This window comes from Alosa sapidissima, chromosome 5, assembly GCF_018492685.1.
Source record: "Alosa sapidissima isolate fAloSap1 chromosome 5, fAloSap1.pri, whole genome shotgun sequence".
NCBI lineage: Eukaryota > Metazoa > Chordata > Actinopteri > Clupeiformes > Clupeidae > Alosa > Alosa sapidissima.
In genome coordinates, this window is record NC_055961.1 from 4,862,328 (window position 1) to 4,880,154 (window position 17,827).

General features: G+C 40.2%; 1 protein-coding gene across 1 annotated transcript; it reads right to left on the reverse strand.

The window, feature by feature from the left end:
- Nucleotides 1-1,846: 1,846 nt before the first annotated feature.
- LOC121709073 (tripartite motif-containing protein 16-like) lies at nucleotides 1,847-17,135 on the reverse strand. The gene is made up of 8 exons (XM_042092140.1): nucleotides 16,511-17,135; nucleotides 14,706-14,801; nucleotides 4,564-4,797; nucleotides 3,944-4,115; nucleotides 3,810-3,842; nucleotides 3,546-3,605; nucleotides 3,041-3,097; nucleotides 1,847-2,877 (listed from the first exon to the last, which is right to left on the reverse strand). The coding sequence occupies exons 1-8, from the start codon at nucleotides 17,090-17,092 to the stop codon at nucleotides 2,363-2,365; spliced, it is 1,749 nt and encodes a 582-aa protein (XP_041948074.1). The 5' UTR covers nucleotides 17,093-17,135; the 3' UTR covers nucleotides 1,847-2,362.
- Nucleotides 17,136-17,827: the final 692 nt, after the last annotated feature.

A 17,827-nucleotide genomic window follows, 5' to 3' on the forward strand; every position in this document is an offset into this window, starting at 1 on the left:
GAATTGAAACTATCATGAAGAATCGAAATGAAGAATTGTAACTATGATGAAGAATTGAAACTATGAATTGAAATGAAGACTTAAAATAAAGAATTGAAACTATGATGAAGAATTGAAACTATGATGAAGAATTGAGCCCAAAACACATCTCATCACACACAAAAGCTCACCACAGCATGGCTCTACCTGGTCCATATCACCACAGCATGGCTCTACCTGGTCCATATCACCACAGCATGGCTCTACCTGGTCCATATCATGAGGCCCATTCCTTGATTGTAACCCATCACACTGGTCATCAAAAGTAGTGAACATCGCTTCTCATTCCTCCAGTCATCTTTCAGCTCCATTGTGTTCAACCCAGCATGCATCACATCAAGTCAGATCTGCACAGATCTGCATGAAGACGAACACGCCCTGATGGCGTTAGAGACTCCGATATAAGACATCTAGCCTTTATTATGTATATCTATGTAGAGGACCATCATCAGGGTATTCTCACACGCCCCCTGGGGAGTATTTGTCTGGATTTAGGTGATTTCACACAGACTGCATTTCTTCCTCAAATAGAACAGTTTGTGATGCAGTGGACCTAAATGTCCTCTAGATGGCGCATGTCATTACTGGGTGAAGCAGCTTACAGTCATCAAGTAGTGGTCAAGTATATATATAAACTTTATTACAGGCTCAAGGCCCACAGAAGACAATACTGTACACAGATCAATAAAACATCACACATTCATATATACACATTCTATACAGCAACAACAGAAGAATAGAGCTAATGAAGGCACAGATACCAGTGTTCCCATATTTTTGACATGTACCTCACAGAGCTACGACTTGGATCTACTATCTGAACAATAAGCTCATTCATGGATCGGTCCAGCCTGTTCATAAACTTGAAAGTGAGATTTCTCACCAAAGCCATGAAAGTAGTTAAACCCAGCCTACAGAACAGCTGGCTTGCCCTGGTACTTCTTGGTTTCTTCAAGAGAATCCTGAGACAGTCATTATAGGCTACTTTTAGCTTAAGCAGGCTCTCCTTCTTATATCTAACCCAGAGAGGAGCTGTGTAAAGAGGGGAGCAGTAAGTTCGAAACAGGTTGATTTTAACATCTGTAGTGCAGTGATGGAATTTTCTAGCCAGCATGTTGGCTTGGACATATAGCACTCTCCTTTGTCTGCTCATGTCAGCATCATCCTCCAGTGTATCTGTTAGGATGTGCCCCAGATATTTTGTGGTATTAGCTACTCCCAGCTCTTCTCCAGATAGATAGAAAGAAGGGAATTTAATGTTTAAATCATCTTTTGTTCTACATATCATAACCACACTTTTCTTTGCATTATATTTAATATCATATTAAAGTATTGTAGTGCTTTGCCCACTAGGGGAAATGAAGGTCAGTAGGTTATGCAAACCTGCCAGACAGGACTGATGAATATGATGAGGACTTTGTGTCCAAATATTACAGAAACCTGCAGGTTGCTATGATGAGATCAACATGTTGATAACTCTTATCTCCAAAATATCAACATTCTAAAATCAAACGATTGGTTACAAAGATTCTCTATACCATGTTTACAATGAAATGTTACTGTACATCTTCCCTGTGATCCTAGATTCAGGCTGACACACACAAACAAACACACACAGACACTCCCCCAAATCATGTGCTGATGTCTGACCCCACACCCACTGCTATATACAGTAAGGGATAACGGCCACCGAGGGGTAGCGATATACGGAATTAATGGCGGAGGCAAAGAACTCCACGACATGGAGCGCTCTAGAATCTTTGGTAGCGATAACATGTGTTTTTTTAAAAAAATATCCACCTTAAGATCCAATACATATCATTATTATTTTAATCAATTTTTACATATCAAGTCTTTTAGAGATTGGGACAGCCATATCAGCCATGCTTTAACAAGAAGTGTACATTTCATCTTACATCAAGTACAACCTTATATACTGTACAGTCTATGAGTGCAACCACACACATATTTACATCTAGACAACTTAACCTAATGAGCTTCACTTTCAACTTTCATCAGACACGTGTCCACCATAATGCCCTTCAGCAGGAGGGAGAGGAAGTGGATTGTGGGAGATGATCAGAGGGGGTGAAACACTGGGCTCCTCAACACATGTCCCACCCAATAGTGTATGTGTGGTGTGCTGATGTGTGTTCCAGCAGAGGTCCAGGGGTGCAGACGCTGTAATATCTGCTGGGGTCCAGAGATGAGGGAGTGCTTTTGGGCTTTTGTTTTCCCCAACAACAGAGAATCTCAGGCAGCTGCCAGATCCTTAATGGATGTGTGTGTGTGTAGTGTTACTAAGAGCATCTGTGTATGTGAGTCACGATAACTTCACTGATGATCCAAGACCTAGCCAAAACCCAGGGTAGAGTGTGTCTGTGAATGTGTTCTGGACTCTGTGCAGGAGGGTCATTGTATCAGAGATGCTGTAGAAGGCCAGAGTTCCTGCCCTGTGATCCACATACACTCCTATTCTGGAGCTGGCCACTAGAGGGAGTTTAGTCGGTTTATTATTGTGCCTAAAATAGGAGCAGGAGCTGCGGAGCTCCAGACTCCAGGACTGACCATTACATCCAAACCCACAGTCATTACTCGCTTGTTGCCTGCTGATGCTTTTATATGAGACTGCTATATAAACCCCCCCACTCCGCTCCACCTCCCAGTAGCAGCGTCCAGACACACCCTCTCCACACAGCACCTGTTCCCACTTATCAAATCTCTCTGGATGATCAGGATATGACTGGAACTCAGCTCTCCTCTCCACCCTCCTGTTCCCCTCAGACAGATGGAGGTTTCTCTGTGCTGTGTTTGGATCCAGTGTGAAGTGACAGCAATCTGATGAAGGAGAAGAGAAAAGAGGACAAACTTGTATTTGTTGTGTGTGTTTGTGTGTGTGTGTGTGTGTGTGTGTGTGTGTGTGTGTGTGTATGTGTGTGTGTATTTGTGTTTGTGTGTTTGAGTGTGTGTGTGTGTATGTTCATTTGTGTGTCCAACTTACACCGCAAGAGCTCCTCTCTGGTCACTGATTCTGAATAAACAGCCTGGACATCAGACACTGAAACAGCAAAAATCACTTTACTACCAATACAACTTAGTTACAGTATACAGCACCGAGAGAATAATATTGATGACAGCACACTCATTCACACTCACACACATATGTTCATATCACATCAGTAGAGATTGTATCAAGATGGTTATGTGGCAGTATGAGCCCCCAGCTGTTTGTCTTAAAGGCCTCCGACCTCCCACTTGGTCCGTTTAGAGACAAATTTAAAGATCTAGTGTTTGTTTTTTGTCTCTCCTAAACCAAGAGTCTTGAGACAATTTCAGACATACAATCTAATGGGCCTTAATTTCTTAGCTCTGGTGTCAAGCCACACCCCTATTCCTCTTGGATTTGGCATGTTTAAAGATGAAAAGATTCAATGAAACTATCATTCGTTTTTAGACCCCTGACCCCCTGATTCTAAAGCTGTTAGAATCAGTCAGTAAAGCCTTACTTTTTGGTGGCAGATCTTCCATACTATCAGTTCTTCTGTCTGGCAGTTTAGAATCAGTAGCTGGGAACAAACACAGCAACACTTATTGACACAGAATCTACAGAACAAACTCACACATTTGCTCTGTATATTTATATTATCTTCATGTTTACTGCACCTTTGGGGAAATGTTTGTTCTTAGCAACTGTGACAGGCATGTTTGTTCTAAAATGATTTTTTGTTATCTCAACTGTAGAAGGGAATGTAACTTGATGACAGACTCACTTTCTAAAAACTGGATGATCTGGATATGCGCCACTGTTGAGAGACAGAGAATAGTCAGAATGAATCCATAACAACTAGAACGTTATCTTATAAACGTAGTACATGATTGCGTCCATTCTATTTTTTTGTCCAACCTGCTGCAGATATCTTGGCTACTTCCTGCTTGAAGATGCCATCCAGTTTCTCCTCCAGCTGCACCTTAACTGCAGACACAGATTCCTTTACAGCCTCAAAAGAGAAACTCTGGTTGAAGGTCACGCTGGGTAAGTCTTTAGAGTGAGGAGACTCTTTGATTGATGGGATATTCTACAGATAAAAATATAAAAGACAGACTAGCTGAACATTCTGTTAGGGTTGTGTTTTATCCAAGACTGCATCATGAGTGAAACCAGTTTATTGTGCTTTATTGTGAATGTCCTGCTGGTTGAAACTGTACTGCAAGGAGCACCAGTGACTGACACAACATTCTGCAGAGAAACTCACACATGGTGAGACAGGCCACCTGAATATTATCAGGGCTGTTTGCTCAAACGCTGCAGACTTAATGGGTTAAATCAGTTGGTTTAGTGTGTGTGCAATTATGCATTGAATTAGTGTGTTTAAGTGTGTGTTTCTGTCAGATACTGTATCTACTGTAAAGCAATACAATATTTTTTTTTAATTAATCACACATTATACAGCACACATACAGATTTTATTAAACACTGTTCATTTTGAAATATGTCATATGTTCAAGAGTACAGGTGAATGTTACCTTGAGGAAATGGATGTGATCTTTTGTGTGTGAAAGCTGCTCCAGCTCAGCATCTCTCCTCTTCAGCTCAGCAATCTCCTGCTCCAGTCGCTTCAGGAGTCCTTCAGCCCGACTCACCTCAGCCTTCTCCTGAGCTCTGATCAGCTCTGTCACCTCAGAGCGCCTTCTCTCAATGGAGCGGATCATCTCAGTAAAGATCCTCTCACTGTCCTCCACTGCTGTCTGTGCAGAGCTCTGTTAGGAGACACACAAAGAGGAGGGCAGGAGACACACACAGGGAGGTGTGGCAAAGAATTACAACTTCCTACTGCCGAGTAGAACTGGTCACTGGCTATATGAGCTGCACGAGGGACCCCAGGATAAGTTGACCCCTGTGTGAGGGACCCAGAGATGTGTGAAGCACTAGTGTGTGGGGCACCGTGGGATGGGAGAAGTACAGCTAGTGTGTGTGAGGGACGTCAGTGTGTGTGGAACACATGGGCACACCGCAGATGAGAGTAACAGAGTTAAAAATGTAGTGTTATATATGATTTTCGCCAAAATAAAACAGCCTTGTTTACAGTTTTTTCTGATTGCTTAAGCACATTTTTTGTAACTATGGCTTTTTTTGCAAAACTCTACACACAAATGGCAAAACCTCTCACCCAATCAGCAAAACATTGTAGTTCTCTTGCAAAAGCTAACACACCTTGCTTAACTCTTCACACCTTCGTAAAAATGGTGTTTTCGTATCTAACAGTAAACACAAGCCATCAGTAAGCACACAATGTGCCAACAACACACTGATGGTATGAATAAAAAACACATCTGGCTTTTGCTTTCTCTGTGCACAAGGTAGACTATGTCAGTTTGAGGTCATACTTTTGTCATAGTTCTGTAAACATACAGGGATCCCAACTTCAAGTATTAGTGTTTATTTACACACATCAAAACAAACACGAGTGTGTTTTTCCAAGTCAAAACACAAAATAGCATTTCACTGAGACAAAACAAATCAGTCTACATCGGGTCGTCTCTCTCAAAATTCTGTCTACATCACATGCAATGTCCTAGTCCAAGGCACCAGGAAAAATATATTCTGGAATGACGTATCCAGGCCTGACATGACAATATCCCCACATTTTTTTCTCTTCTCACTCTTCCTGCTCACTCCATCGTACCCATTGTACATTACCTGTGACTTATTTATAGTGCTTAGGCTGATTGCAAAGTGAACTAATTATCTAAAACAGTTTTCACATGAGAAAGTGTGCCAGAGAGTTGGCAAAATAGTGTAAATAATAGCCATTGTGCCTACAGTTGTGCAAAGTGTGTGTTACAAAATTGCAAACTGAGTGCAAAGCAGTGTTTGTGCTTTTAGTTTTGCGAACTCAGTGAGTGGTTTTGCCATTTGTGTGTAGAGTTTTGCAAAAAAAGCCATAGTTACAAAAAATGTGTTTAAGCATTCAGAAAAAACTGTAAGCATTCAGAAAAAACTGTAATAGTTGGGAGCCACCCTTGGCCATATAGTGTACTGCAGATCTGCTGCATGTAGTCTTGTGTTGCTTCTCTACCCGATCAGAGAAGCCGTATGCTTTTTATCTTGTAGGTTCACTGTACAAAGCATTCCACCCAGTATTCTATTGATGTTTAAGTTGATAACTTCGATGTTTCCCATGTGTTATATTATTTTACATGCACTGCATTTTGCATGTTTTGACAAAAAGTTTGTTAATGTTTTCCTTTTGACGGTAGGTTTCTCCATACTGGTTAATGTAACTAGCCATAAACTCCGCTAGCCATGTCCATGCTTTTAATGTACTGTTTTATCTAGCATGCATGGGTTGAACTTGGTAGTTAAACATGTATTGGAAATAATATTACTCTGCGTCTCTCATGTGTGTAGTATAGCTTCGATATATGTATGAAACAACAGCGAGTGACCCGAATGAGTTAAAATGTTAAATATCTCTGCGATAAATTTATTTTATCATTCAGTATTCCATGAATTCCGCAATTAAATTGTTTTTGACCATCACATATCTCTATTTAAATTTTTCTGTTCTTTCTTTTTTAGTAAAAGTAATTTATGTATTGCTACCCCTTTAATGCGCAACATGGGTCAAAAATGACCTGCATTCATTTCCTATGGTAGTTCATACATACAGTACATGTGTTTATACTGGCAATATTTTTTGGAATTTATTTATTTCATCAGTCAATATTCCACATATAAATGTAATATCTTGTTTTTAATTATTATAAATCATAATTTTTAACTTTTCCTTTTTTTCCATTAACAACAACACAGTTTTTTCATTACTTCGTCTGGTTTTGGCTCAAAAATGACCCGCATTCATTTACTATGCTTTTTCATGGCTTTTATATATCATTAAATATTGCAGTTCATTTTGCAGTTATTTAGTACAAATCTTTTTGATTACTTCAAATAATTACAAACAGTTTTTCTATTGCTTAATCAAGTTTACAGACATATGTCAAATGTGACCCATGTGTGCACTATTGAATAGAAGCAAAAACAAGATATATTGAAACAATTACTTTGATAAAACTATTATGTTGTAAGTGTTTTAAACAAAATAACAACACATAATATAGTTGAAATATGTGAAATATACATATTTCATCTATCATATGTCACTTTGTCACACATGACATCACTGACAACCAATCACATGTATTGAACTATACTATATCTGTAGTATAGAGAACTGTGATCAATGTGTCTAAATAAACTGAAGCTGATTAAGTAAAAACACATGGGTACAATAAATGGCCATTTCAGCACTACATGACACATGCAAACGAGCATTACATGTTTGCCCTTGTACACAGCCCTAGTGCATTGGAAACACAGCTGCCAACTTTTAGTATTTTTGGTTTCTGTGCAGCTCTAGCTCCTCGTCCACTTCAATTGTCCTTCCTCTCTGCTGTCCTTTTGTGGCTCTGTTTGGTTTCCTTTTTCCACATATTTCAATTGTAAGTAATGAGTGAATCTCAATATCCCCCCTCAGCCCTGAACCCTCAAAAACGTAACTGCCATTAGGCTTGGGGTTCAGGCTATATGTGTTTGGAAGAAGGAAGTGACCTCCACACTGCTCTTCCGTGTGGCATGACAAGCTCTTTGCCCGGTTTATAATCAGGGTAGTGAGCAGTTAAAATAGGCATCAAAGTAACATCCAGTACATTGGACAAGACCACAATGGACACATTGGCCATCTCTATCTCTGCTTTCATTAGTAGATGCTACTCATGCAGAGAGCATAAATATGGCTCATGGTTCCCTGGTCCAGAGTGCTGCATGTTTTCACCCTTAATGCCAATAGTTTAGTTGATCAGCATCCTGATTTTATCGGTGGAGTTAAAAATGAATCCAAAACGGAGCTGGGCAAAGTATTTTCATGACACATACTGTATGACAAAGTGCATGCGTGAAGGGCACGTCTGACCTTCAGAGCCATATGGATACTACAGTCACAATACTGTATATCAGACATGATGGCCCAGAGAAAGAAACTGTTGCACGAAGTGCACTAGGCCTACAGTATGTGCAAGGAACACAAACATGGTGGTCATTTGTGTGTGGCATACTGTATAAGATATATCTAATGGTGTGGTGCACATGTGATTGACAATTATTTCCTATTCCCATGTATATTAACAACACTTTTGGTGACGTTCACTACAGTTCACAATACTACAGATATAGTACAGTCCAACATAAGTGCCATTAGTTATCCGTGTTTTTTAATATGTGACAAATTGAGAAATAAACTTATGATATCACTATTTGGATTAAAACACTAGATTAAGTCTAAAAACATTATTTTAAGATTATTATTTTAACAAAATTGTTTGTTATAATATGTTTTTATTAAAAACAAAACACACTTGAATGCATGGGTAGTAATAGTGGTGTCAGGATCCTGCCTGGATGGAGTGACTTTGTGCCACCCTGGTGGCCACTTTGTGTAGTGTCCTGTGTGTGCTGTGTTTTGCTTGTTCCCCATGTGCTTTGTGTTTACCTGCCTGTCACCTGTCTTTGTCTCTGCCCCATCTCCTTATTTCGTCTGTGCTTCCTGTCTTGTTAGTTTTCCCTCCATTTCTGCCTCCTCACCTGTTCCCTGTTATTGTCTCGTTGGTTTCGTCCAGTCCTCTGTCTTTCTGCTAATTGTTCTGTGTATTTCTACCCTCCTGTTTCTCTGTTCCTTGGATTGTTTCTCTGTTTTGTCTAGTCAAAGTCCTTTATGTTAGTAGCTCTGTAAATGTTAGGTTTTGTTGATAATAATAAAGTGTGTTTGTCCGTAATTCTGCCTGGTGGAGTCTTGCGCTTGGGTCCAATCTGGCATTCCCTGACAAGTGGGTAGTGATGTAGTAATAGAAAAACTATGTTTTTTCAGAAAATAACACAACAAGTAAAAATAACTATATGTAGCAATCAACAATCAGCTATTTGATAAATACAAACAATACTGAATGATAAAATAAATTACTTTCAATAAATATAGAAAAGGAACACATAAACATGTATGAAATAGCATAGGAAACGAATGCGGGCCATTTTTGACCCATGTCTGAAAACTGGATGTAATAATGCAAAAAAGGTAAAACAAAAAAAATTGATTATCACAAACAAGTTATTTAATGGATATTTGTCATTTTTGGATTCCCAAGAGTTAAAGCTTTCAAATAGTGTATAACATTACTATACTACATAGCAATATGGTGCATACAATTGATTTAGAATGTTGGGGGGAGATTAAAGTGGAAATGAAGCAGTGAGAACTGTGACCATTTTTTGGTTGCTTTTTCATTTTTGAAGATACATGGATTTTCATTAAACCTGAAATTCAAGTAGTTTTACTGGAAAATGACATGTCAATAACGACTTTCGCCACTAGGACGCGGCCATTTTTTAAAAATGCAGGCGCTACTACGTCATCAGAATGTTTGTTCGTGGATGTTTTATCCATTAGCGGACGTTCACTTTATTTCAATATGCTTACGCAAATTATGTTGATGTTTGTTTTTGTGTTTGTACAAGAACAAGGGCCGCTGTAATGTAGCCTGTAGGCCTATCAGAGACAGTACTTAATTATGACCGCCGCGCAGCGAAGCGGCGGTCATATAGGTTTAGTCAGATTTATTTATTTATTTATTTTTTTTTTCTTTTTCGCATGCCCAAATTTCCGTCAATGATTCCCGGGACACTGAAAGACCGGGGTACACGAAACTTGGTGGACATGTAACCCCACATGGATAGCATGGAACCATCGTTTTTCGTTTTGATCTGTAGCCCCCCCGCTGAATTGGACCCCCCGAAAGGAGGGTAGGGCAGACACAGTTTTCTGTGAATATCTCGAAAACCGTAGGGTTTAGGAGGACCATTTTTTTTTTGTATGTTGATCTCAAGGGGCCATGTCAACCCATTCCATAACCACTCATTTCATGTATAGCGCCACCTAGTTAAACACAAAAAAGTAAAAATGAGGTGGTGTAATTGAAGGTATCTGTGACCTAACATAGTCAAAACTGCACGAAATTGGAAGTGTAGGATCATTATGACACCCTCTGTATGCACGCCAAGTTTTGTGGAATTCCGTTCATGGGGGGCCACACAATAAATTAATTTATGTTACTATACACCAACTGGCCTGTAGGTGGCCGGAGACAGTTTTCTGTGAATATCTCGAGAACCGTAGGGCCTAGGAGGTCCACCTTTTTTTTGTATGTTGGTCTTAAGGGGGCATGTCAACCCATCCCATTACCACTTATTTCATGTATAGCGCCACCTAGTTAAAAATTAAAAAGCAAAAAATTAGGTGTTTTCATCTCAATATCTCTGGCTGACAAGGTCAAAACTGCACGAAATTAAAAGTGTAGGATCATTATGACACCCTCTGAATGCATGCCAAGTTTTGTGTACTTTCGTTCATGGGGGGCCTTACAATAAAATAATTTATGTGTACATTTAGTGACGTACACCAACAAGGATTCCCGGGACACTGAAAGACCGGGGTACACAAAACTTGGTGGGCATGTTCCCCCACATGGATAGCATGGAACCGTCATTTTTCGTTTTCATCTGCAGCCCCCCCGCTGGACTGGACCCCCCGAAAGGAGGGTAGGGCAGACACAGTTCTCTGTGAATCTTTTATGGTATGTTGGTCTCAAGGGCCCACATCAACCTGGCTCATAATCACTCATTTGTGATTTGCCGCCCCCCCCCCCCCGGTAAAAAATGAAAATGCAATATTATTCTGCTTTAATCGCCCCTATCTTCAGTTAAGATGTTCAGAACTGCACCAAATTTTATGTGTATGATTGACCTGGCATTCTCTGGGGGTCTGGGGGTATGCCAAGTTTCGTAGAATTTCATCCATGGGGGGGGGGGGGGGCTAAAAAAATTAGGTTATGTGTACATTTAGTGACTGTACACTCATTGGCCTGTAAATGGCGGTGCACACATATAAACATGCACACACACAGGCACCCACATACTATCGGTATTAAAACGGCCGATACATAATTACAAATTCAATAGGATCAAAAGAAAGCCAAAATATTCATCATCATCATCATGGCTGCATTTTCAGTATTGGCGATAAGTAGTCGTTTGTCCACTAGATGGCGCATCGTTGCAGTGAGACGTAATTTTGTTGGAAGTTAAAAGTGGGTTGAAAAAATAATGGACACTTCCTACAAGGACTGTAATTTACCGCAGCGAACATCTAATAAGGACAGGACGATGTTCACATGAAGTGTAAGTGAGGATGAAGTGAGGATGTTTATCGGACATGCTTGGTTTTTACTGCAGGTACGTTAATCTTGTAGTATCAATAAGGACCTAGGTAATGTTACCGTTAGCGTTGGTTGAGTGATGGAGGCCCATTTGATTGATTGCATTTGTAGAAAACTATAAATGCGGTTATACCAAGCAAATTGATAGCAGCACTGTTTGTATCTTTCGACTGTCATTTATTGCACGTGCTACAAAATCATTCTGTGCAATGGAAGATTTACCAACGTTACACCGGTCTGATACAGTTTTGCCTATACATGCGTGAGACTGAGACGCCTGTTTATTTTGTTTTAAGTGCGTGCAGGGTGTGAGAGGGGAATCGATGTGCTTTGATTCCAGCTTGGTAGTTGTAGTCTGTGAAATTAAAAAGCACGTGTGTGTGAAGTATCCAAACAATGACACCTTTATTTCATTATGGCTGCTTTAGCAACACACCTTAAGCTACTGTGTAGTGGGTCCCATTTAGAAGTGGCTACTTCATTCGCGCTTTCCTTGACTCATGGAGCTGCGTGAATGTTATTACAACTTTTCGCCACGATATGGCAGTTTAAGTCCGCTTGATACTGTAAATCGTAAGCCATTGGTTTCCAAAGGAGATTTTATTTGTGTCGCCAGCATAGCCTATTGACAATTTATGTTGTAAATAGGCCTACCTTATAATCCTACCTGTAGCTTAGGGAAGCTAACAGCTTTCTATTAGGATCTAGTTTGTTAGTTACAGTTTTGTCATAACTCCCTAATGCATTTTTGCATTTAGAATAGCCAGAGCGTGTATATCTCAATCTGAAAATTAAACAATATCGGGTGCCTATGGACTAGGCTGGGTGAACCCAGCCTGATCTGCCCGCTATTTATTTTTTGATTTCTTAAAAGATTGAGCTTGGTCTGATGAAAGCCAGACTAGCCATGGACCTCAGTTACACAATGCAAGGGAACATGAATCAGCCTATATTTGCACGAACAATAACGGACAAAAGCTCTTCAACTTTGGCCCGTTAAAATGTGTATGAACAGTCTAGCGACGCATTTCATCAAGGCCCATTTGGACATGTCAGTTATTTGCACCACTGGTTAGATGTAAAACAGCATTTCGTTTCAGACTACTGTTACTTAATTTGTGCATTGACAATAAAGTATTACATGAACTAAAGATGACTAAAATCTTATGTAGAAGAAGAAACATTCACAAAAAATCCATCCATCCAAAAATGACCTTTGTTTTTGATAGCTGTTGAAAACGGCATGGAACTGACAGAGATGTTTTTGTTTATAAATACATAAAAAATAAATAAATAAATAAATAACATTATGCTGATACCTTTTGCTTTTCCCAAATACAATGTAGCCTACAGGTGTAAGTGACCTTTCATCAATCCAGTTGCAATGGATGAACTGTGATGACCTGCCCTACTTGTGATTGTTTAGAGATTTTAAAGGTTTTATAACAATGCTACATCTTCTTTGGCTATTCTACAATCTATTCACCTTTTCAGCACCAGTAGGCTACTTTCTGTGCAGCCGCACACACACACTCAGGCATGCCAAACAAGCATACACAAAAGTTTCAAGAGTGGGGGATGGAGTAAAAGATGGAGACAAATTGAAGTGTGATTTATTTTCGCGGAATGGATGTACAGGACCGAGCGGCGGTCATATTTTGTACCGCTATGCGGTACATCTAGTTAGATTTAACTTCAGTTGCAATAATGTGTTTGGATGTTCTCGCACAACTTGTGGATTACCGCGACCTGAAAATGCAGTTGCATCATTGATTAATTGGTGAATAAACTCGGGGGAGCGAACTTCTCATGTGTGAGTAAGAGGTTTCTTTTTGTGATTGAGTAGTATCGATGATTGCATTTGTTTTGCTCAAGTAGTAGTGGAAACTATTTGCAGAGACTTGCGAACCTGGTGAGAACCTGTTGTGAGTACGCTAGCCTACGTCTGACTTGTGTAGGCTACTCTGTAGTAGCCTAGGTCTGTGATTGTGACAGGCATGGTTTTGTGGGTAGACGTTGTTTATGGACTGTAGGCTGAGTTTTTATTTGTTTATGCTAGTTACAGTATGTGCTTGTTATGTTATGCTATGCTAGTACTGTATCGCAGCTTCTACCATGATAATACATTGCAGAACAACTGAGTATGGGTGTAAAAATTAGTGTAGTCTCAGGTGATCAGTGTAGTCCCATAGCCGACCCCCTCCGCACAACCTATCAAGAGTATGTTAGTTGGTTAATTGCTGTTTATTGGGCGTTCCAGTGTTTCGGCTCGGATGTCCCTCAGCGACCATATTGCGAGCTCCAACGTCTCGCTTTAATGATGAGCATTTGGCACGTAGGATTGGACGTGATATATCTGTTATTTTGGATGAGATGTCCCAGGTTCATTTCCTGGCAGCAGACACTCTCCATGTGTGCCATGTCAGTGAACATAGGGACACACAACCCCCACATAAGCACCACCGATGGTTTTCTGTGCGCTCAGATACACCTCTCTCTCGATCATCTATTTCTCCTCCATAGTCAGGCTCTGTGGGGGGCACTAAAATTCCCACTACTCTTACTGGCTCAAAAGCATAGGCAATTGGATGCCTGTCCTCATTGGTGGGTCTATGCCATTCGTCCATATCCATTTTGTTGAGTCAGTAAGCTAACTGTGAGGCTATGACAGCCGCTGTGTAAACAGCATAGAATGTTGTACCAACCAACCATTTTCTGAAAACAAAGATGGCGGCGCACAGCTGAAATGAATGCAACTTGTTTGTGCTTTATTCTGAATAACGGGTCATATTTCTGACTTTATTTGTATTTATGGTATATTTAAATATTTAACTAGTGCTATAGACATCTGTTTTATTTGACTGCTTCATTTCCACTTTAAAAGTCATGATTCAGATAGTAATGCATTTTCTATTACTGAAAGAGTAATTAGCAGAGAAGCCGTATGCTTTGAATCTGATCCTGAAGGCAATGTTTTGATTTATTTTCTCAAAGGAAAATAAAAGAAAGAAAAATTCAACATTTCGCCTCTGTTCCCCTGATGCTTGACCTCCGTTACACATGCGTTCTGAGTGCCATACCAACGGGTTTAGTGTCCCGAAAATCCGTGTTCGAGGCTGAGTGGGATGACTGCTCTCTCCCCTCACTACCCCCAGGATTAAGCATTAATAATATTATTGATTTGGTAGATTCATTTTAATATCTGTTGATTTTTTTCGGCACATGTCCAACATTGAGCAACAGATCAAGCCAAAATTCAATCTGAGAAATGACATTATGGGTATCTGTGATCTGCTAATAGCTTATCATTGAAGCAGCTATACTAATTAAAATCTTCTCACCTTGAGAGTCTCCACAGCCTTCCTCAGCTCCTGCAGCTCCTTCTCTCTCTCCTGGATTCTCTGCTGGAATCTCCTCTGGCTCTGCCCCAACTGCACCTGTTGTTTCAAATACAGACATGTTTAAAGGAGAATTCCGGTGGTTCTTCACATAGATCTCTGTACTGGAGGTCACTGAGTACTGTCGGTACGGTGGTCATGTTTATGCCCCCAAAGTGTAGCACTGCAGCTTCCTGGCACATCTAGCTGTTCACTGCAACAACTCCAGCTGGCATTTTGCTCATCGGTTCTCTGGCAGTCCACTGGCGGGTTGCAGACAAATTGGCCAATATTTTGCCACTATTGGTTTAAAATCTTTTTTATTTGTTCAGTTATACTCCATATATCATTTTATTAACTTTTCTTAATATTCATGACAAGTTAAAGGAACCATATGTAAGATTGTGGCCAAAACTGGTACTGCAATCACTTTCAAATTACTGTAGAGCGGTGTATCCCCTCCCTCTCCCCCCTGACTCGAGGTTGCCAACCCGGATGCCGAAACACTACTGACTTTGTGATTAGTACATAGGTGGAGGATGGCGCATCAGGCCTAAACACAACATGACATTACAAAACACAACATCAACATCAGTTGAGGGCTGCAACTTCCATTTTTAAATGACAATATCCTGGCCGGACTACTGTTGTCAGTGATATAAGTATTTGAAATGAACATGATTTCTTAATGTCTAGTGACATATCAGGGCCATTTTATGATTAATTGAAATACATTTCTTACATACGGTTCCTTTAAATTTCAAGAGATAGTGGTCCAACGGCGGACCTAAGTGGCACGCCACCGGCGGCCAATTAGGGCGGGGCAATGATCAAACAGGAAGCACGTGAAAGCTACCAGAAGGTCAGTGACATGCAGTTTTGACCAAATTGGTGTTAAGGGTATAAATTAATTATTATCAAAATAATCATGCTACTTTTTATCTTAATGTGTTTATGACATGTTTAAAAAATAGTATGGTATATATTTAAGCTATATATTTGATTTTAGAATTAGAGTTCTAAAGAATTTAGAATTAGAATTTAGAATTAATACTAAAGAATTTAGAATTTAGAATTAATGTTTCTATTGTCCCACTTTAGGACAAGTAGCAACATTGTAAATGATAAAATGACTGAACATAAAATTGACCTATGAAATCACTTATTGAGGTAGTTTTACTATTATTCATGAATTAAGGTGCACCATGGTTTAGGCCTTTTAGACTTTACATCGTCCCACATTAGGACAACTGACTGTCCCACATTAGAAAGCTGCACATTTTCTCAGACAGTTTGGCACTAAGAGCACTGATATCTGTATAATTTCTTCCATGAATGTGTTATCTGCATTTTCTCTTTTGATTTGATTAGGACACCCCCTGAGGGTTTCAAAATGGTATTGGGTGTGGATTTAATGTGTTGCCTTCACATCGTAATATACTTCAGAAGTCCGAAAAGCAAAACATTTCCCACATTAGGGCAATCCACCCTATCTTAAGCCATCAAATGTGTCAACATAACAGGCTACATTACGCCAACTAGGCTACAGGAATGTCTTAGATATTCCATGAATTCAACTTTTCAACCCACCGCCGACTTACACTGTGCTATGTCACCTGAGACTTGACGTGAGATTCGACCGTAGCCACCACTCACGTTCAAATTGATAAATGCCATGCTTTGCGTGGAAATGTGTGTACGCCTGTCCTACGGCTGTTTTATGACCTCTCATATAAAATTAAGACACAAAGTGTAGCTCCAGTACTCACCTGTTTGTTAGTCCATTCTGCATCAGTTGTGACTGTGTCGTGGCCTTTATGATCGTCCATCAGACACATAAGGCAGATACAACTCTGATCAGTACGACAAAATATCTCAACAACCTTCTCATGACGAGAGCAGATCCTCTCCTGTAGCTGGCCTGTGGCATCAACCACTGAGTGTTTTCGTCCAGGATTAACTTCATTGTGAACTTTATAATGAGCTTCACAGTAAGACACCAGACACTCCAGACAGGACTTCACAGCTTTGATTTTTCTCCCAGTGCAGACGTCACACTCCACATCTCCAGGTCCAGCATAATTGTGAGCAGCAGGTTGGATTCTGGTCTTCCTAAATTTCTTCACCATTTCAGCAATCAGAGGGTTTTTGTAGAGGACAGGTCTGGGAGTGAAGGTGTGTTTGCACAGGGGGCAGCTGTAGACTCCTTTCTGGTCCTCCTGATCCCAGCAGCCCTTAATGCACCTCATACAGAAATTATGTCCACAGGGAATAGCCACTGGATCCTTCAGCAGATCCAGACACATTGGACATGTGAAAGAGTCTTCCTTCTGAGAAATCGCTTCTGACATTTTCTAACTCTAACAAACACCAAGTGCACACTCTGAGAAGCAGCAGCAGAGTGACAGTTGAGATTTGTTTCTGTTCCGCTTCATCAGAACTCTCAGGACAGGTAGGGCAGGTGAGGATGAGGAAGTGGCTAATCAGATACCTGTGAAAGACTGGAAAAGCAGGTTGGAACAGATTTTTTTAAATATTAAGGACGTGAACTGAAGTCGATTACCTGTACAACAGGGTTGAATCTTGAAATTGTTTTAAAGAAATTATGACTTGAAGATTCCATTCAAAAAAGGTTAACTAAGGCCACTTTATTTCTGCACACAGTGTATTACAGTATATGCTACCAAAACTAATGAGGATCACCTCTACCACATCAACAGTGACAAGCCCTATAAATATGCACTTTCTCTCCTGTGTCTCTGCTTTGCTGCATTTGAACGTTTCTCTAGATTTGGCTCTACAGTGCCACCCCCTGCTCACTGAAACTGAGAACGTAAATGTTACATCTTCCACATGAGGAGGACTTCACACCTCAATTACCACACAATTCATGACTACATGGGGTATGTTACATGGTCTGGAGTTCACTAAGGTCATAGTGAACTGTATGCCTTAACTTCACTTGTGTTACTGATATATGAAATCTGAGCGAATGTGGGTTTCTCAGTGAAATGTTCTGTACATCAGCATGGTGCAGTGTAAATGGAGCTTGTTGGGCATTCAACAGGGCTTAATAAATTGGCAAA